The sequence below is a fragment of the Sinocyclocheilus rhinocerous genome, unplaced genomic scaffold (genome assembly GCF_001515625.1).
Source record: "Sinocyclocheilus rhinocerous isolate Xijiao unplaced genomic scaffold, SAMN03320098_v1.1 scaffold1045, whole genome shotgun sequence".
Lineage (NCBI taxonomy): Eukaryota > Metazoa > Chordata > Actinopteri > Cypriniformes > Cyprinidae > Sinocyclocheilus > Sinocyclocheilus rhinocerous.
The window spans coordinates 80,906-98,050 of record NW_015645361.1 but is presented as its reverse complement, the minus strand read 5'-3'; the positions used below and the strand labels follow the sequence as shown (position 1 = coordinate 98,050).

Here is a 17,145-nt window from a genome sequence, read left to right as displayed (position 1 = left end):
CCAAAATAATATTGTATATATTACCAAAATAATAATAATAAAATAAAATAAATGGTCCAAAGGTCAGAGAATTAAATTTTTACCACATATTGATTGATTGATTGATTGATTGATCATTAACATCCTAGACAAAATGCAAATAAATTAATACGTAAATAAATAAATATTTTTACAAAATGGTCAAAAGCTCAGGGAATAAAATTTGACCACAATTATAACATATTTACTTATTTATTTATCATTAAGATCCTTGGAAAAACAAGAAAATATTTATTTATTTATTTTATTTGAATTTATAATTAAGGTCCTAGAAAAAATACAAAAAAAATGTATTGTATATTATATTACATATATTATGATGTATTTTGACTGGATCATTTTGATGTATGTATTTGTTAAATTTGTGAATGAATAGGGTGAGAGGGGCCTTCCTGGTCACACCGGCCCTTCAGGAAAGAGAGGTTTTAAAGGAGGAATGGGCCTTCCTGGATCTCAGGGAGACCGGGGTCCTAAAGGCCAACCTGTGAGTGCTACTCCCAGACAAAAATACACTGAAACATGCCATAAATATTGTTATTATTCACTGTGAATTCTCCTACTGACTGTATCCTGCTTACAAAGACCCAGAGTTCATCTTAGAACAAAACATTAATAGTAATCTTTGATTTAGGGTGACATCGGGGAACCCGGCTTTCCAGGGATGCTGGGAATGTTTGGACCGAAGGTGAGTTTTATCACCCATTGCCAGGTATCCCATTTAAACTGTTCTTCAGGGTGAAAAACAGAAATGTGATCGTCCATGTGCGCCTGACCAAGAGAAACAAACAGAGATGAAATTTATCCTTTCCGAAAGAGTTCTTTCCTCTGGGAAGCGTGTTTTCATCCACACGCTCAAAAAGCATCATAATTTACGCTCAGACTGATGTGTGTTTTTGTCACGGAGCAGGATTTTCTCTGAAACCCACAGCTGTGAGCTCATAAAACAGGACAAGCGTGTGTGGTTGATTCATTCAGACTCATTCATTCCTCTGGTCTAACTCGATGAAGTAGAGCTATGGAAAAAATGAAGACCACCAATGGTAGCCACACAAACACTGTGGTCCTGACGGTGATAAATAGACACGTTTAATAATGTTCCACTCCATAAACGCTCTAGTGCTCCTCATAATACACACACATTAGCATTAATGTTGGGTTAGGCACAGCTGTGTGTTTGTGTGTTTGTTCATGTGAGCTTGATGTTTGCTTGTTTATTCAGGGGCCTCCAGGAGACTTTGGACTGAAGGGTATTCAGGGGCCCAAAGGGCCGCAGGGCAGCATGGTGAGCACACACACATGCACACTCTCTCTCTCACACACGCACACACACGCACACTCTCTCTCTCTCTCTCTCACACACACACACACACACACACACACACATACACATATGCACACTCTCTCTCTCACACACACATATGCACGCTCTCTCACACACACACATATGCACACTCTCTCTCACACACACACATGCACACTCTCTCTCTCACACACGCACACACACGCACACTCTCTCTCTCTCTCTCTCACACACACACACACACACACACACACACATACACATATGCACACTCTCTCTCTCACACACACATATGCACGCTCTCTCACACACACACATATGCACACTCTCTCTCACACACACACATGCACACTCTCTCTCTCACACACGCACACACACGCACACTCTCTCTCTCTCTCTCTCACACACACACACACACACGTCTGGTTTGCTATCCTTGTAAAGACTCTCCATAGGCATAATGGTTTTTATACTGTACAAACCGTATATTCTATCGCCCTACACCAACTATCTATCTATCTATCTATCTATCATACATAAATAAGTATGTACAAAGAACTAGTCTGCCAATTTTGGCAGATTTTATAGTGTTTTTGTTGTAATATTTCCATGTTGGTTTCAGGGTAGAGGGGGTTTAGCTGGACCTGTCGGTGTAATTGGCCCTATCGGTAGTCTAGTGAGTATAAGTGACTTCTTCACACAGCTATAGTGAACAGTGAGTGTGTTCATACCTGCTGTCTGACCCTCAGCTGACCTCTGCTCTCACACTGACGTCTCTGTAGGGCCCGAGAGGAGACACTGGCAGCAAAGGAGAGATGGTGAGACATGATTTATTCTTTCTCTTCAGATCTTGATGTTGCAGGAAATCTTACAGGTTTCTCATAAACACATTCTTTTTTTCACACAGGGTGTTCAGGGACCTCGAGTGAGTCTACAGTCACAGACACAGCATTTCCCATCATCAGCTGCTTGGGTTTATTTTAAGGCCACTTGTTTGTTTCTAACTTGTTTATTTGTGTGTTTTTCCAGGGTGCTCCTGGACCGCGTGGACGTCCTGGACCTCCGGTATAAACACACACTTCTTTCTTTTAATAGACTCTCTCAGAAACACACATATTGTTCCTAAACCATACTAACCCCACACACACATACACACGTATCTCTACTTTGTTTAAAAACATGTCAGTAGAATTCATCATGATGGTTATGAGCAATTGTTTTATTATTTCTTTCTCTACAGGGTCCGCCGCGAATCCCACTGGCTTTGGTGAGAATTTTCACTAACTTTATTTATTTATGTAGTTGTTTATTTATTTATTTGTTGATTTTTTTATTTTTTTTTTATTCATTCATTCACACTTTCAGTGTTATATTCCGTACATCTGTTTTTTTTATAGTTTGCTCATGTGCATGTATGTTGTAGAAACAGGATTTTGGTCTTGGATTGGCCCAGCCAGTTTTTATGGAGACACACACACAGAAAATAGAGGTGAGATCATTCAGACACACGCTATGTATAAATAATGTTTTCGTACTAATGTTTTGGGAACATTAGTAAAGCCTAGATACATCTGAATGAACATTCTGTTAACATTACTAGAAGAAGGTTTGTTCACACCTTGTCCTGTGGTTAGCGGTGTAAAGGGTGTTTTAAAGGCTGTCTCAATGCTCTCTCAGGGTCGGGGTCTGATGGACATGCCCATGTTGGATCAGGCTCCAGAGATCCTGCGGACTCTCCATTACCTGAGCTCTCTGGTCCACAGCCTGAAGAACCCGCTGGGCACACAAGATCACCCCGCTCGACTCTGCAAAGACCTGCAAGGCTGCCGGGACACGCTCTACGATGGTGCGTGTGTGTTGAGTTTCTTTGTAGTGCTAAATCCCACCACTGGCATCTGTAGATAGATGTAATAATTTAGCATTTATCATTTTCAAATTTCACCGTTTCAAATTGCAAGTTATGTTTTTGCTACAATGTGTTTTGTCATTTGTCAGGCACTTATTGGATCGACCCAAACCTGGGCTGCTTCTCAGACTCTATAGAAGTGACGTGCAATTTCACCGGCGGCGGACGCACCTGCCTCAGGCCCATCACCACAGCCAAGGTTCAGCTTTCAGATCATCTGCATTATTTCGTATTTGATAAATGCATATCCTCGTGGCTTGAGGTGATATGTTTAGAAAATAAGTTCCTAATCTGTTTATAATCGTGCTGCTTCATTGGCTGGTTGCAGCTGGAGTTCAGTGTCGGACGCGTTCAGATGAACTTCCTGCAGCTGCTGAGCGCCGGAGCGGAGCAACGAATCACTATCCACTGCTTGAACGTGACAATCTGGAGCCACGCCCCCTCTGAGCCTCCGTCCCAGAATGCAGTTCGGTTCCAGGCGTGGACCGGAGAGACGCTGGAGCCGGATGTGTTAGGAGACAACTGCTGGGTGAGTATTACTTTCAAAAATCTCTCTCTAACTAACCAGACTTCAAAACACCCACAGCACCCTTTGCAACATGTGCAAGAAAAAATTTGAAATCTTGTCTCCAAAACATAACTTTTTCTGTCAAGGTGCACGTTAAATTGAGTCTGATTAGCATATCAGAGTTTTATTATTTATGTAAAATGCAGGATTTTGATATTCATGAATTATATATTTTTTATATTATGTATTTATTTCATTATTTTCTTTTTTTTATAAAATATTATAAAATAGTATTATTATTTATAAAATAATATTATAAATTTTTTTTTTTTTTTTTTATAAATTATTATTATTTTTTTTTGCCAAAGTATCGCAGAAAAGCATAATTAAAGAACAAATGCAAATGTACAGACTTGAACATATGGAACTAGGAACAAGGAATGAAAATCACAAATATAACAATAATAATTATATTAAAAAAATAAGACTGTTATGTTATAAATAATCATGAATAATCTGATCTTTTGATCTGCATCCAACAAGATCAAAAAAAAAAAAAAGACATTATACGAAGTTACTTTTATTTGCCTGATTATCCAAATATAAATAAATTATAAATTTAAATATATGTGTATTTTAATTTAAATGAATGTAAATAAATTTTAGTAATGCATTTTTAAAAACATGATTATTAGGTGCTTTCAGTAATTCTTTCCTCCATAAGAATGGCATTGTTAGCAGGAAACCTCTGCTTTTGAAAACAAAAAAAAGGTTTTGTTGCACACAATGTGACTTGCAGGCCATTTTTAGGGTTCTTGATAATAATAAATAATAATTAAATAATAATAAAAAATAACATAAAAAAATACATCTCAGCTAAATATATTGCTTGCATAATTTATTTTAACCAAATAAATTTAAAAAGGCCGCACAGGTTTAGTCCAGTATTACTTATATAATGTTATGGTATTTAATAATATTTTGAATGAGCTTTTATTTTTATATTTTTATAGTTTTCATTTTAAAAAGTCTTAGTAATTTTGTTATTGAATTTTGTTATATTTATTCTTTTTTTTTTTATATTTCTGTTTCACTTTAATTCATTTTTATTGTTATTTCAGTTGTAGTAATTTTAATACTTCAACATAAACATTCATTTCTGTTTGTTGCCAAGGCAACATTTTACATTTTTCATGTAATATTTATATTTTATTTTATTTCAGCCTTATTTCCATTAATGAGAACCATTTTCATGTAGTATTTATATTTTATTTTATTTCAGCTTTATTTCCATTAACAAGAACCATTTTTAATAGTTTTGGTTGTAGTTAACAATAACAACACTGGTTTAGTCATGAATTATTTCTGAAATGTATTTACGCATGACATCACTGATCATGTGCTTTGTATTACACAGCAACTAAACGGGCGCTGGCAACATGCTGACTTCCTGTTCCGGGTGTCGGACCCCGCCTTACTTCCTGTCGTACGCATAAGCAACCTACCAAAGACAACGGCCTCATCGCGCTTTCACGTAGAAGTCAGACCTGTGTGCTTCCTTTAGTGTGTGTGTGAGATTGTGAGTGTGTGTGCACTCGTCAAACACACACCGGCCCCGCCCACAGCCTGCCCCCTTCAGCATTCAGCCACTGCTTGGACTGCAGAAACAGAAAGAGGTGGTGTGGGCGGGGCTTTGGGGGATTTAGCACTAGAGACTCCTACAGTCTAAAGGAAATCCCGCCTTTACCAGCCACGGATGTCCAATCAGATTTGACTCCTCTAGAAACAAGCCAATCATCTCGCAGGGAGGAACACTCAGGACATCCGGGCCGGAGAAACTGCCACACCCTCTGTCTTTCCCTCTTCGCTTTCTCTCTCAGCCTGTTTCTTTGGTGCTTGCTTTCTTTCAAATGAATAATAATAATAATAAGTTATTATAATACTTGTACTTTTATAATAGGAATCAACAGTTTATTGAAGAGATGAATTAAGATCATTGGGAGGTATAATATGTACATATACACTTATTGTTTAACTGATCTTTTTTATGGTAATTTTGTCACATGTAAAAAAAAAAAAAAGAAATGCTAAAGTGCAATAGGAAAATGAAGAAAAAATATTTGATTATTGATTATATTATTAAGTGTGTCTCATTAAGGAAGGTTATTCAGGGGTGTTGTCATTCGAACGTGTCATTTTAACACTCCATCAGACAGGGAAGTGTGTGTGTGTTTGTGTAAATGAGTTTTGGAAGTGACTGTGAATGTGTGTGTGTTTATGTGACAGATCAGTAAACAGGTGAAGGTGCATGATTCTATCAAATGTACAGACACACCTGTGAATATCAACATACATGACCCTTGTTTTTAAAACAGCCTGTCACTTTAAGGGGGCGTGTCTCAATCAAATGGGTGTGTCTTGTTCAAAGGGGTGAATCCCTCATGAAAACAGGTCTGGGTCATATTTCACCCAAAAAGAGAAGGAAAGCACATTTTGAAGATTTGCATGGTGACATTTTTGTGACAAGCACATTTTCACTCCCCCAAAAAATGCATTTTGACATTTTTATAGTTACTTTTGTTTTGGATTTTTTTGCTATGAAGATTATTACAGTAATACAGAATTTTTTTTGAATTGCTAAAAAACATTACAGCGTAACAGTAATGAGTATTTCAGGCTAAAATGTGTTTAATTGTCATGAAAATGTCACAATGCAACAAGGCTTTCTTTTGACTATGCAAAATGTTTCTTTTAATTTCTTTTTCTTTTGTAATTGAACTTTTTTTTTTTTTTTGAAGAGAAAAATTAAAAAATTAAAAAAACTTTTTGACAAAGGCTTTTCTTATGGAAGCTTGTTTCCGAAAAAAAATCAATAAATAAAAATAATTGTGACTTTTAAAAAAAAAAGGTCCGAATTGGCAGGATATTAACTTGAAATTCTGAGTTAAAAAGTCAAAATTACAAGATGCGAACACAAAATTGCGAGAAAGTTAGAATTCTGAGTTTGTATCCCGCAATTTTTGTCGCAGAATAAAAATAAAAAAAGATATTGTAATTGCAACTTTTTATCTCAACATTCAGATACTTTTCTTGCAAACCTGAGGGGGGAAAAAAATCTAAGTTGCAATTAGCTTTTTCAAAAAAAAAAAAAAATTTACTTACTCTCAAGCACAAAATATCACTTTAGATTTTTGGGTAAAATATGACTTAGTCGTGTTCTTGACAGGCTTTTTGTGAGATTCCCCCGTTGCAGGTTTATCTCGGTAACAATGGTGCTAATTTGAAGCTGTTGTAAAGTCAATGCTTTTGTTTAGTGCCCGTGTTATTCTGAATTATGTTAGTGTGAATTTTGTGTACTTTAAAGGTGCTCTCAGAAATACAGGCCAAATCCAGATGTGCCGTTCAGTCTGAGCGTTTGCAGCACATCTGCGCAGACCTGCATGTTGAATGCACTGCGCGATAAGCTTGTGTGCTTTCCTCTGTGGTACAGAACAGTTTCGTACTTTCACCTCACTAGCACAAACATCAACTAATGCCTTTTGTAAGGGAGAACATTTCTGTAGCTAGAATTGTCATCAGAAAGTGCGTCGTCATTTGCAATTAATGGTCGTAAACTCGATACATATGATATATCGCGTTCCCTACAGCAAGGAAACAGCGGTGATGTTCTGTTCGAAGCTTTTTGTTCCTTTAGTCTTCATGACCGTGTGTATAATTCTGCAGGCTTTGATGTATACAGTCAGTGAGTCCCTTTTGCTAATTTAATGTTATTTAAATTTGACAAACGCGCTTTTAACCAAATTCTCTGTTGTGACAGAGTTTCTCTCCAGGTAACTTAATTATCCGTATGCCAACCGCTCTGACGGTTGATAGATTTATTTTGTGTGTAAATTTGGGGTTCCAGAGAACAATATATAGCTTTTTTCGATCTGTTTTTATTTTTCTATCCTGTTTATTTTTGTCTATAGTATTAATAATGATAATAATCTAAAGCCGTACTGTACCAGGACTGTGTTCTATATTATTTCTAAAGTTCTAAAACATGTGAACGTTCAGTGTCAGAAGGTTGGAATTCTGATTACCTCAATGCTCTGCCATTTGTGTTTGTGAAAATTCAAGGCTCGGTAATCTCACCGCTTCATCGTATTCCTCCGTTTTGCTCAGTGTTGTTCTTCGCGCCAGTTTTCCGTACTTGGTTAAATATGTGGATTCTCAATTGGAATTAATGCTTACATAACCCAATAAAGATGTTCTTACACCAAAATCTGCATTTGGTGTGGTTTTGTTCCCCAGGATCACACCGAGGGGGAAAAAAATTATAATTTCATGCCACATGTATTAATTTGTCTATTTATTAAAAACATGCAACATTACCAAAAAGGTTAAATACAAACCTTTATTTTGTATTTTAGACTTGATTTACAGTGATTGCTTGTTGAATTGTTTAATACAAATACTAACGAGACAGTCAGGCACTGACAAGATCTCTAAAACATACTAAAACTTCAACAAACCCAATGTGTTGCAACTGCAGCAATTTGAATTTAAAATGAGTTGCATTAAAAACATCTATGACCTGGTTCTACATCCAAATAGATGAGTGGTATTTAACCTGATGACGGTTTCACCCACTTTACTGGCACATATTAAGTGCTTACAAATACAGTACACTCACAGCTTATAAGCAAGCCCATTATATTTTCAAGTTTCTTGTTTTTATTATTTGAAGTATTATTTGGTAAGAATGTAGAATGTTCTAGGGTGAAAACACACGCACACACACACTGGCCTCAAACTATCACCTGATAAACTACTCTGTATTATCCTTCTTTCTATTTTTCAATAACAAACTTCAAGATTGACAGACAGTGTTGATCCGTACCTGCTCTGAATGATGTCAAATGTATTTGAATAGACTCACTCACGCTGTAGTTCTGCATATACGCACTTTATAAAAGAAAGTGTGCAAGAACTACAAAAGCCATGATGATAAATGGGGCGTGTCCTGAACTGGAGGGGGCGGAGCCATGGAGCTCTTGTCCACAGAGAGCGTGTTCCAACAGCAGGTGCGTCTCAGGTGTGATGCCTACAAGACACATTTCAATCAACCAATTACTGCACAGCTGACAATGTTATTAGGTAAAACTGGAAACATGTTAACTCATTGAATTAAAGCTGAAAAAGCATTTTATTACCTTTGCAACTAACTGAAATAAGTTTAACTACTAAAATTACTAAAACTAACTAAAATTACTAAATTTGCTGTGTGTGTGTGTATGTATATGTATGTATGTATGTATATATATATATATATATATATATATATATATACGTGTGTGTATATGTATGTAACATTAAAAAAAACATAAAATCACTAAAACAACTGAAAATTAAAGCTAATTCAAAATATTATTAATACTAGTATAAATAATATTAAAATACTGATAATTTATAACAGGGGTGTATGAGACCAGTATACAATTTTAACACAAATTAACATTGCATAACATCTAATGTTTTATTATTTTATGTTCATAGGCATCACATTACTGAAGTGAACAGGGCCGTTTCATGTCGTCTTTAGATCTCTTACACTGCAATTTTGAAACTCTGACATTGCAGGACATCCTAAATCTTCTCTGTCACAACTGTATCAACTTGATCACAGATATTTATTATTACATCAAATATTACATAACTTAATGAATTACAATTGCTTTAAAATATAATCTGCAACAGCAGAAACAGCATCAACTCAGTCTTAAAATAACATGCAGTAAATGATCATGTTTTTGAAAGAAGTCTCTTCTGCTCACCAAAGCTGCATTTATTCGAAAACGCAGTAAAAACTATTTTGTGAAATACAATTCTTTCCTTCAGAAATCATTCTAATATGCTGATTTGCTGTTCACCAAACATTTCTTCTTCTTATCGATGTTGAAAACAGTTGTGCTGCCTCATATTTTTGTGGAAACCGATTCATTTCAAGTTCAAAAGAACATCATTTATTTGAAATAGAAATCTTTTGTAACATTATAAATGTCTTTACTGTGATTTTTGCTCAATTTAATGCATGCACGTTTGTAAACCCCATTCCTCTGGGCTCTGTCGATCCATGATTCCCGCCCTTATATGGTCACAGGAAGTACACGTGCCATTATTGATGAGCAGTGTCCTGTTTCCATCGTTACACAATCAGTCGATATACAGAGCAGAGGGACATAAAGAGGGCCAAAACTCTTAAAAAAAAATAAAAAAAAAAGTGTTTTTTTTTTTTTTTGGAATTAAAAGCATTTAATAACACGAATGAGACTGAAACTCACTGTGTTGTGACCATTCCTCCCAGAGATGCTGAAGTTCCTCATCATGCTCACGAGTGTGATCTGGAGTAAAACACATCAAAAACAACTTTTTAATCACTCTGCACTTCCAAGAGGTTCAGAAGACTGTTAGAGTAATAAATGAAGCGTTAAGAGAGAAACACTCGAAAGGGTCCCGTACCGTCGCTGTGCTGGAACAGGAGCTGCCGCAGCTCTCGCAGGGCTCTCGTCAGGTTCTCCAGCTGCTCGTGGAGGTGGATGTTCTCCTCGATCAGAGCGTGGATGGTGTCCTGCAGCTCAAACGCTCGACAGCACACACTCAGCAGCAGCAGCACACAGACACACCGACAGCGCAGAGCCCGCGAGCGATGCATCCTGAACACACACACACACACACACACACACACACACACCTGGACGAAGAACCGCTCATGACATCAGAACCACATCTTCACAAAAAACACCCTCACAGCGGATCTTGTGCAGGCTGAGAGAGAGAGAGGGAGAGGGCTGTTCTCTGCTTTATCCTGATCAATTCAATCATTAAGTGAACTCATGAATCAGAGCGCGGTCACAGATTATACTGATGCAACTGGATGAAGTCCACAGCTGCACTGCAGTACCACAACTCACTCAGTAAAACCAGCAATAACCAGATACTGTGGCTTAAAGGAATAGTTTCACACACACACACACACATACAGTCTGGTTCACTATCCTTGTGGGGACTCCCCATAGGTGTAATGGTTTTTATACTGTACACACTGTATTTTTAGTATTCTACACATAAACCTACCCCTCACAGGAAACTTTGTGCACTTTTACAATCTCAACAACAAAAAAAATCATTCTGTATGATTTATAAGCTTCTGTACCCCTGGGGATCTCAATTTAGATCCCCACAGTGACAGAAGTCCCCATGAGTTGGTGTGTATTCAGGTTTAAGTCCCCACCAGTATAGAAAAACCTATACACACACACGGCTTAAAAGTGGTCCAAATAACTCGTCTTCTTAACTAAAACTATTACAAATTGTTTTTGGCAATAGCAATAAAAAGATATAAAATATAAATATTGGATGAAAAACAAACTGAAAATCTAGTTAGAAATGTTGCCTTGGCAACTAAATGAATTAACATTAGTTGAAGTAGAAAATTTTAAACTGAAACTAAATTTAAAAAAAAATTAAAGCCATATGGAAATATATATATTAAAAAAACAATAAAAATCATAAAATAAAATTAAAATGCAAATATTAAGACATTAATAGTACAATAGTATTACTAAAATATCGCTAATTGATAACAGAAAAAAAAAAAAGATATAAGCACATAAAAATTCAAACTATACTGAAAATCTAAGTATAAGAGCTAATTCAACAAATACATAATACTAAAATAAATACTTTGGTATATTCCAAATGAGATTTGAGAGCTGCAGCAGAGAAGATTTTCAGTGAATTACAATTAATGTCGCACATTTTAAGGACATACAGGTTTAGAATGACATTAGAGTGAGTAAATAAAGACAGCATGTTCTGTTCCGGGTTTCTGTTGATTAGCTTATAGACTTTAAGACCTCAGTGGATAAAACAAGGGCACCAGCAGGAAATCTACTTTACATTTAAATGTGGTTATGCAAGATACTTATATCTTCATGTTGGGAAAGGGAAAAAAAGTCACTCTGCAATGCATAGAGAAAAAAAACTGTTACATAAAGCATCATGTTCAATGGGCACAGTGGTTTAATGCTTTAGCTTGACTCAAGCATGCATTAAATGTTGATGTAATGGTGAAAAAACCTGATAATCCTTAAAACATTCATCTGCTTTTTGTCCAGCATTTAGATGCATAAAATGCATAACCAAGCAAATTTAAGACCATCCAAAATTGACAAAAAAAAAACAACAACAACAATGCATTGCGAGTAGACTGATACAAATGAGACCTGGAGATAGAGAAAGTTTGACCAAAAGCACTTTATTATTAAGTCAAACGTTTTACATGCAACTATTTATGAACTCTTGGGAGCCCTGGAGCGCTTCTTCTTCACCACCACAGGCTTCTGACTCCTCAGGATGGCGCTGACGCGTCTCAGAGCAGCCTGGAGGACAGAGACAGAGCAGTCATCTACTGAACAAGTGCATCAACTCCGTACTTGATTTTAAAGAACCTGCATGATTTCAAAACATACTGCGTCAACTTAAGAGCTTTTATGAATTACATATAAACACCAAACTTAAAGTTTAAAACTGTTTCCAAAATGTGTCCCATTACAAATGACTAAAGTAAACTGTAAAATGTGTTTCAGAAGAGGGTTGTGGACCATGTCAGATCTGCATGTGTGAACTCACCATGCGCAGATCCTTCCTGTATTTATTTTTGCGGATGATGTTCCTCACGCTGGCGAGGGTGGCGCGAGAGTTCTTGTTGATGGTGATCTTCTCGTATGAGGTGGCAGGTTTACACTGACCTGGAACACATGCAACCTTTTAACATTTAAAGAGCGCCAGCAGATGTTTAAAAACAGATTCAGAGCAGAGATGTCTAGATTAATGGCTGATTTCAGAAATAAATCACATTGCCTTATCCTCTGGCTTGAGACCTACATCATCTGATTGTAAATATGCAACCTTATAGCATCCTAAATATACGCAACCTAAATTCACTGAGCTTCGATGGTGTACACAAATTTGAACCCCTGAACCTCCAAGTGTCAATTTCATCCCCTCACCTGCACGTTTCTTCAGGATGACGACCACACCTTTGCCATCAGCGGCCGGCTCGATGCCCACAGTCTTGCGGTGAATGAGACCATTGAAGCGGAAAGCATTCCTGGACTTCAGGTTATTTGGCTCCTGGAAGAGGAAGAATATTTGAGATCAGAAAGCAATAAAAACACAAATTTTCAGTCAAATTAGCAATACAGAGGGATAACTACAGCAAAGTTCTTAACTAGATGATCGGAAATCTGTTCAGATAGGGTCACAAACAACAGTTAAAAATAAAATAAAAGTATAACAAAGTGAGACTATTTTTAACCAAGGTTATTTTAGTGAAAATTGGTGTCCCTTGGTACAAGTTAGTTAGTAAGCTAGCAAATCGTACTTTTTATGCATATTCAAAAGTGTCAGTTTTCCTCAGTATACTGGAACACAGCAGCTCATGAACAGCAACTTAAGCATCTGAGAGATAAACCCTGAAGCAGAAACTAGATTACAACCACATACGATTGGAAAAGAATTCTCTCGTTTTCTGAACTCTGCTTAATCTAAGCCTGCATCCATTCTCTTGAATCAGTATTTCTGCCTGCAACACCAGCTTATTGATGTGTGCATTAAATATAACCCAGTAAAGCCCCGTCTCATCACCAGTATCTTCAGTGTAGCTGAACGGCACTGACTTACGGTGCTGTAGGTCTGCTTGTTCCTCTTGATAAGGAAACTGGAGGTGTTCCTGATGACCATCCACTGCAGGTGAGGCGATGCCATGATGACCGTCCTGAACCCATGAAACAAGGCAACACATTTTATATACAGATCATACTCAATAACAGACAGTTCACATCAAACGCATATCCATAGCAAACTGCACCTTAATATATTAACGTTATATCCATAGCAAACTGCACCTTAATACATTAACGTTATATCCATAGCAAACTGCACCTTATTATATTATTTACAGAACAATTTATAATAAACTGTCAAATTTATTTTTCACTATTTTCCTACACGTTTTTGTTCTCGGTTATATTTTTGTTGAAATTGACGTTTTGCAAATTCAAAATAACCATGAATTTCATTAAATAGACACACATATACATATAACATACAGACAAATAAATAGAATTTGTGTACGTACTCCTGTCAAATCACCAACTCAAAGACCCTCATACAAAACCGGAGCTGTAAAATGACACAAAAACCTCCTTCGTTACATAAGTACTGCTCTAACTGTGAGTAAATCCAAACTTTATCGAACAGTCTAGACTGGTTTTCACCCTATCTAGCGTTAGCATTGTGGTGCTCGTCTCTCACTCACTGAAGGCCTCGCTAAGCAACACCGGCAGCGTTTATAATGAAATATCCTCCTTTTTATTGTCACTACACCGAGTGGTGTAACTCATAAGCAACTTATAACATATTCGACGCAGATATATACCCGTTTCATGCTGAAATGTGCGTTATAAAGCGTTTAATCGAACGTTGAAAAGCAACACTAGACGACCACGTTACCTTTTCAGCAGCGGAAAAGCGATGGAAAGGAATGAGTTCCAATTCCGGTGGAGCTTTCGTACTTTCTTACGCCTCTGTGTTGAGGATTAGTAACTTAGTCATATACCTTCTTTTTCAGACTGAGGGGAAAAAACGAAAATATGTTTAAGATGTCTTTTCAACTCGTCTTTAGAAATGTTTTTAGAAATCTTTCGTTAAATATATATTTTAAGCAGGACTATATGTTTGATGTGCAGTGCGGAGGGGGACGAACAGCGCAGCCGTCTGTGGTGCAGCTGGTGTACGTCACGCCCTCTGTGTGCTCTACGTCATGTTCATGCGTCCTCTAACCACAACAACAACCCAGCTCTGATGCCTGCTGTAAATACATTATTATGATTCCTATTCAACCTCATTGAGGACAGTTAGATCATATAAATGACGGCGGAGTATAGACAGATGATATTGTAATTCGTATGATTAAATAAGCAGTTAATGCTGCAGTGATGGAGAATGATGAAGATCTGGAGGCTCTGGGAGAGAAACTGTATGATCTGATATATCCTAAATACACTGAGATGACACCTAAACTTACAGGTGACAAAGAATCTATCTATCTATCTATCTATCTATCTAATATTGTGATGAGTTCAGCTGTGTAATGCTTGCAGGTATGTTGTTGGAGCTGCCGGTTTCTGTTGTATCTCAGATGTTGTATGATGAAGCTCTGCTGAATAAAGCACTGGAAAGAGCACTGACCGCTCTCACATCATCGGACAACAGGTATCACACTGATTTTTTATTTTTTTTTTTACAAAATTGAACATAAAATGCAAAGTACTGGACACAAATCTCAGAATAAAGCATGCAATGTAGTGACATCACAGGACAACAATGTAGGATACAACTACTTCAAATGTTTCTTGAAAAGAAATTTATTTTGGAGAAAAACAGTAATAGGCAGTACATAATATATCGTCTAATATAGTCGTATTCTCTTCCCAGTGACCCTGTGTCTCACACTGATGATGCGGTGTCTGTGTCCTCCGACTCTCTGGGTGAACAGCTGTTTGACCTCATTGACCTCTACAACACTGGACACACACAGAAAATAACAGGTACATTTACTGACACGCTGCAAAAACACCAAAGGAGGGAATTCAAAGTCTGTTGGAATAGTTACGTTACTTTGACAACTATACAGGCATGTTATTGGAGCAGAAGAAGGAGGCGGTGCTTCAGCTGCTATCGGATCATTCGCTCCTCGAGGAACGAGTCAAGATCGCCTTGAAAACCTTGCAGGAGTAGGTGCTTTTGGATTTTTTAACAGCGGTGTTGAAAAATCAGGATTAGGCATAAAATAATATCTTCTGAATCATTCCTACTTGTGAAAACGGGCTGAGAATTGAACAAAGAGTTGTAATCTGCTCAGATTCAGACAGGAGTCATGTCTGTGTGTCAGTTAAAAGATCATACAAGACTTCTTCATCTCACAAATGGTTGTCGAATGCAAAAATGCTACGAAATGCATCATAATTGAGCAATTTTGCTCAAGCTTCAGCAAAACAACCACTATTTTTGGAATCAACACCTCAAAATTAGTAAGAAACAACTATTGGATTTCATTCAGCAAATATTACACAGTGTATTTGGAAAGTTTCAAATGTGCAAGAAACTAACTGCTGTGTTTATCTGGGTGCTCAGGCAGGGTGACGAGGCGACAGATGTGAGTGACAGCTCTGATCGAGAGGAAGTGGAATCCATTGGCGAGACGCTTTTCAATATTGTGCGTCAGTTAGACCCCACCCACTGCGCTGACATCACTGGTGAGTTACTCAGTTCATTTGAATTCAGACTTCTTGAGATGGTTTTTGTACACACTGTGTGATATGATGGATGTGTGAACATTTGTGTATGTAGGGATGCTGCTGGAAATGGATTCTGGATCGCTGAAACAGATTCTGTCTGACCGGAGCATGTTGGAAGTCGCAGTTCAAAGAGCTAAAAGTGCACTGGTACATTAAACAAATAAACACACACTCCCATTGCTTTATTGTAATTTGTGTATATGCATTTGTGCATGCTCTTTAAGCTAGTATTCCCCACAACCACAACTTGTAGCTATAGAAGAGCAGTGAACTTTTACTTTTTGAATAGTGACCAAGTAACACTTTAAATAAATGTTTTTCTTTTTGTCCACAGGAGGGCGCTTTGAATCCAACACGTACAGAAATGTCAGAATGAGGCTTGGAATCTCTGCAGACCACGTGACTGCAAGGAACTTTGTACTTGGGAACTTTAGGCCTAGATTGCTGTATTTTTTTACTTGCATACAAGACATTGTTTACATGGACTTCCTTTTTAGGATTTTTGCCACTTTTTTTGATATGAAAAGTGGAGAGGAAATTCTAAAGAAAAAAAGGAGGGGATTGTGTCAGAATACATCACAGGCTGGATGCAAACCTCCTTCACCTGCATGAGCACCTCAGCTAAAGGCATCTAGAGCATGTGCATTAACCACTATGTCATGGCTTTTGACATTCCAGGGGCGTCCACACATTTTTACGAGCATGTTTACAATATTTTGATGATTTGTGCATGAATCCGCTATCATTTAAATTTTTCCATATTTAGTTTAGTTCAGAATAATATATTTGTCTGTAAATAATAAAATAATGAAAGGTTTGATGCTGTAGTTTTGTCTGAGATTCATGTAAATTCATAAAGTATTACATCGTGGAGATATTAAAGAAATGGTTTTAAAAACAATTTTAATTGCATTTTCAAAATTTAAATTGATCAAAATCCACAGTATGGACATTTGTTAAATAATATTTAAATTTCAAATAAATGTAG

The 17,145-nt window shown here is 37.0% G+C and overlaps 3 protein-coding genes across 5 annotated transcripts in view; 2 read left to right on the top strand and 1 right to left on the bottom strand.

Annotated features, from left to right (window-relative positions):
* LOC107705943 (collagen alpha-1(XXVII) chain A-like) overlaps positions 1-5,629 on the top strand; it is a 66,821-nt gene extending 61,192 nt beyond the window's left edge. The window contains exons 47-59 of the mRNA XM_016509480.1: positions 416-523; positions 671-724; positions 1,259-1,321; positions 1,962-2,015; positions 2,122-2,157; positions 2,247-2,264; positions 2,369-2,404; positions 2,580-2,606; positions 2,763-2,828; positions 3,017-3,185; positions 3,335-3,444; positions 3,574-3,774; positions 5,171-5,629. Coding sequence (XP_016364966.1) covers positions 416-523; positions 671-724; positions 1,259-1,321; positions 1,962-2,015; positions 2,122-2,157; positions 2,247-2,264; positions 2,369-2,404; positions 2,580-2,606; positions 2,763-2,828; positions 3,017-3,185; positions 3,335-3,444; positions 3,574-3,774; positions 5,171-5,317 — 1,089 coding nt within the window. The 3' untranslated portion in view covers positions 5,318-5,629. The remainder of the gene's footprint in view (positions 1-415; positions 524-670; positions 725-1,258; positions 1,322-1,961; positions 2,016-2,121; positions 2,158-2,246; positions 2,265-2,368; positions 2,405-2,579; positions 2,607-2,762; positions 2,829-3,016; positions 3,186-3,334; positions 3,445-3,573; positions 3,775-5,170) is intronic.
* Positions 5,630-12,036: 6,407 nt separating this feature from the next.
* LOC107705965 (60S ribosomal protein L28-like) lies at positions 12,037-14,385 on the bottom strand. Its single transcript, XM_016509501.1, has 5 exons — positions 14,311-14,385; positions 13,480-13,573; positions 12,807-12,930; positions 12,427-12,545; positions 12,037-12,176 (listed from the first exon to the last, which is right to left on the bottom strand). The coding sequence occupies exons 2-5, from the start codon at positions 13,561-13,563 to the stop codon at positions 12,087-12,089; spliced, it is 417 nt and encodes a 138-aa protein (XP_016364987.1). The 5' UTR covers positions 13,564-13,573; positions 14,311-14,385; the 3' UTR covers positions 12,037-12,086.
* Positions 14,386-14,459: 74 nt separating this feature from the next.
* LOC107705964 (uncharacterized) lies at positions 14,460-16,893 on the top strand. 3 transcript variants are annotated; one of them, XM_016509500.1, is made up of 7 exons: positions 14,460-14,886; positions 14,961-15,072; positions 15,295-15,407; positions 15,494-15,593; positions 15,994-16,112; positions 16,231-16,304; positions 16,492-16,631. In XM_016509500.1, the coding sequence occupies exons 1-7, from the start codon at positions 14,796-14,798 to the stop codon at positions 16,531-16,533; spliced, it is 651 nt and encodes a 216-aa protein (XP_016364986.1). In that variant the 5' UTR covers positions 14,460-14,795; the 3' UTR covers positions 16,534-16,631. The 3 variants fall into 3 exon arrangements, with proteins under 3 accessions (XP_016364986.1, XP_016364985.1, XP_016364984.1); XM_016509499.1 differs by having other exon boundaries at positions 15,994-16,115; positions 16,210-16,304; XM_016509498.1 differs by lacking the exon at positions 16,231-16,304 and having other exon boundaries at positions 15,994-16,115; positions 16,492-16,893.
* Positions 16,894-17,145: the final 252 nt, after the last annotated feature.

What these genes read in the sequence shown, in the direction of transcription:
- LOC107705965 (XM_016509501.1), bottom strand. Translation starts at nt 13,563, where the DNA reads ATGGCATCGCCTCACCTGCAGTGGATGGTCATCAGGAACACCTCCAGT. An exon ending in CATCCTGAAGAAACGTGCAG is followed by an intron (nt 12,546 to 12,806) that starts GTGAGGGGATGA and finishes CATGTGTTCCAG; the next exon opens with GTCAGTGTAAACCTGCCACC. An exon ending in ACAGGAAGGATCTGCGCATG is followed by an intron (nt 12,177 to 12,426) that starts GTGAGTTCACAC and finishes TCTGTCCTCCAG; the next exon opens with GCTGCTCTGAGACGCGTCAG.
- LOC107705964 (XM_016509498.1), top strand. Translation starts at nt 14,796, where the DNA reads ATGGAGAATGATGAAGATCTGGAGGCTCTGGGAGAGAAACTGTATGAT. An exon ending in CTCACATCATCGGACAACAG is followed by an intron (nt 15,073 to 15,294) that starts GTATCACACTGA and finishes TTCTCTTCCCAG; the next exon opens with TGACCCTGTGTCTCACACTG. An exon ending in GCCTTGAAAACCTTGCAGGA is followed by an intron (nt 15,594 to 15,993) that starts GTAGGTGCTTTT and finishes CTGGGTGCTCAG; the next exon opens with GCAGGGTGACGAGGCGACAG.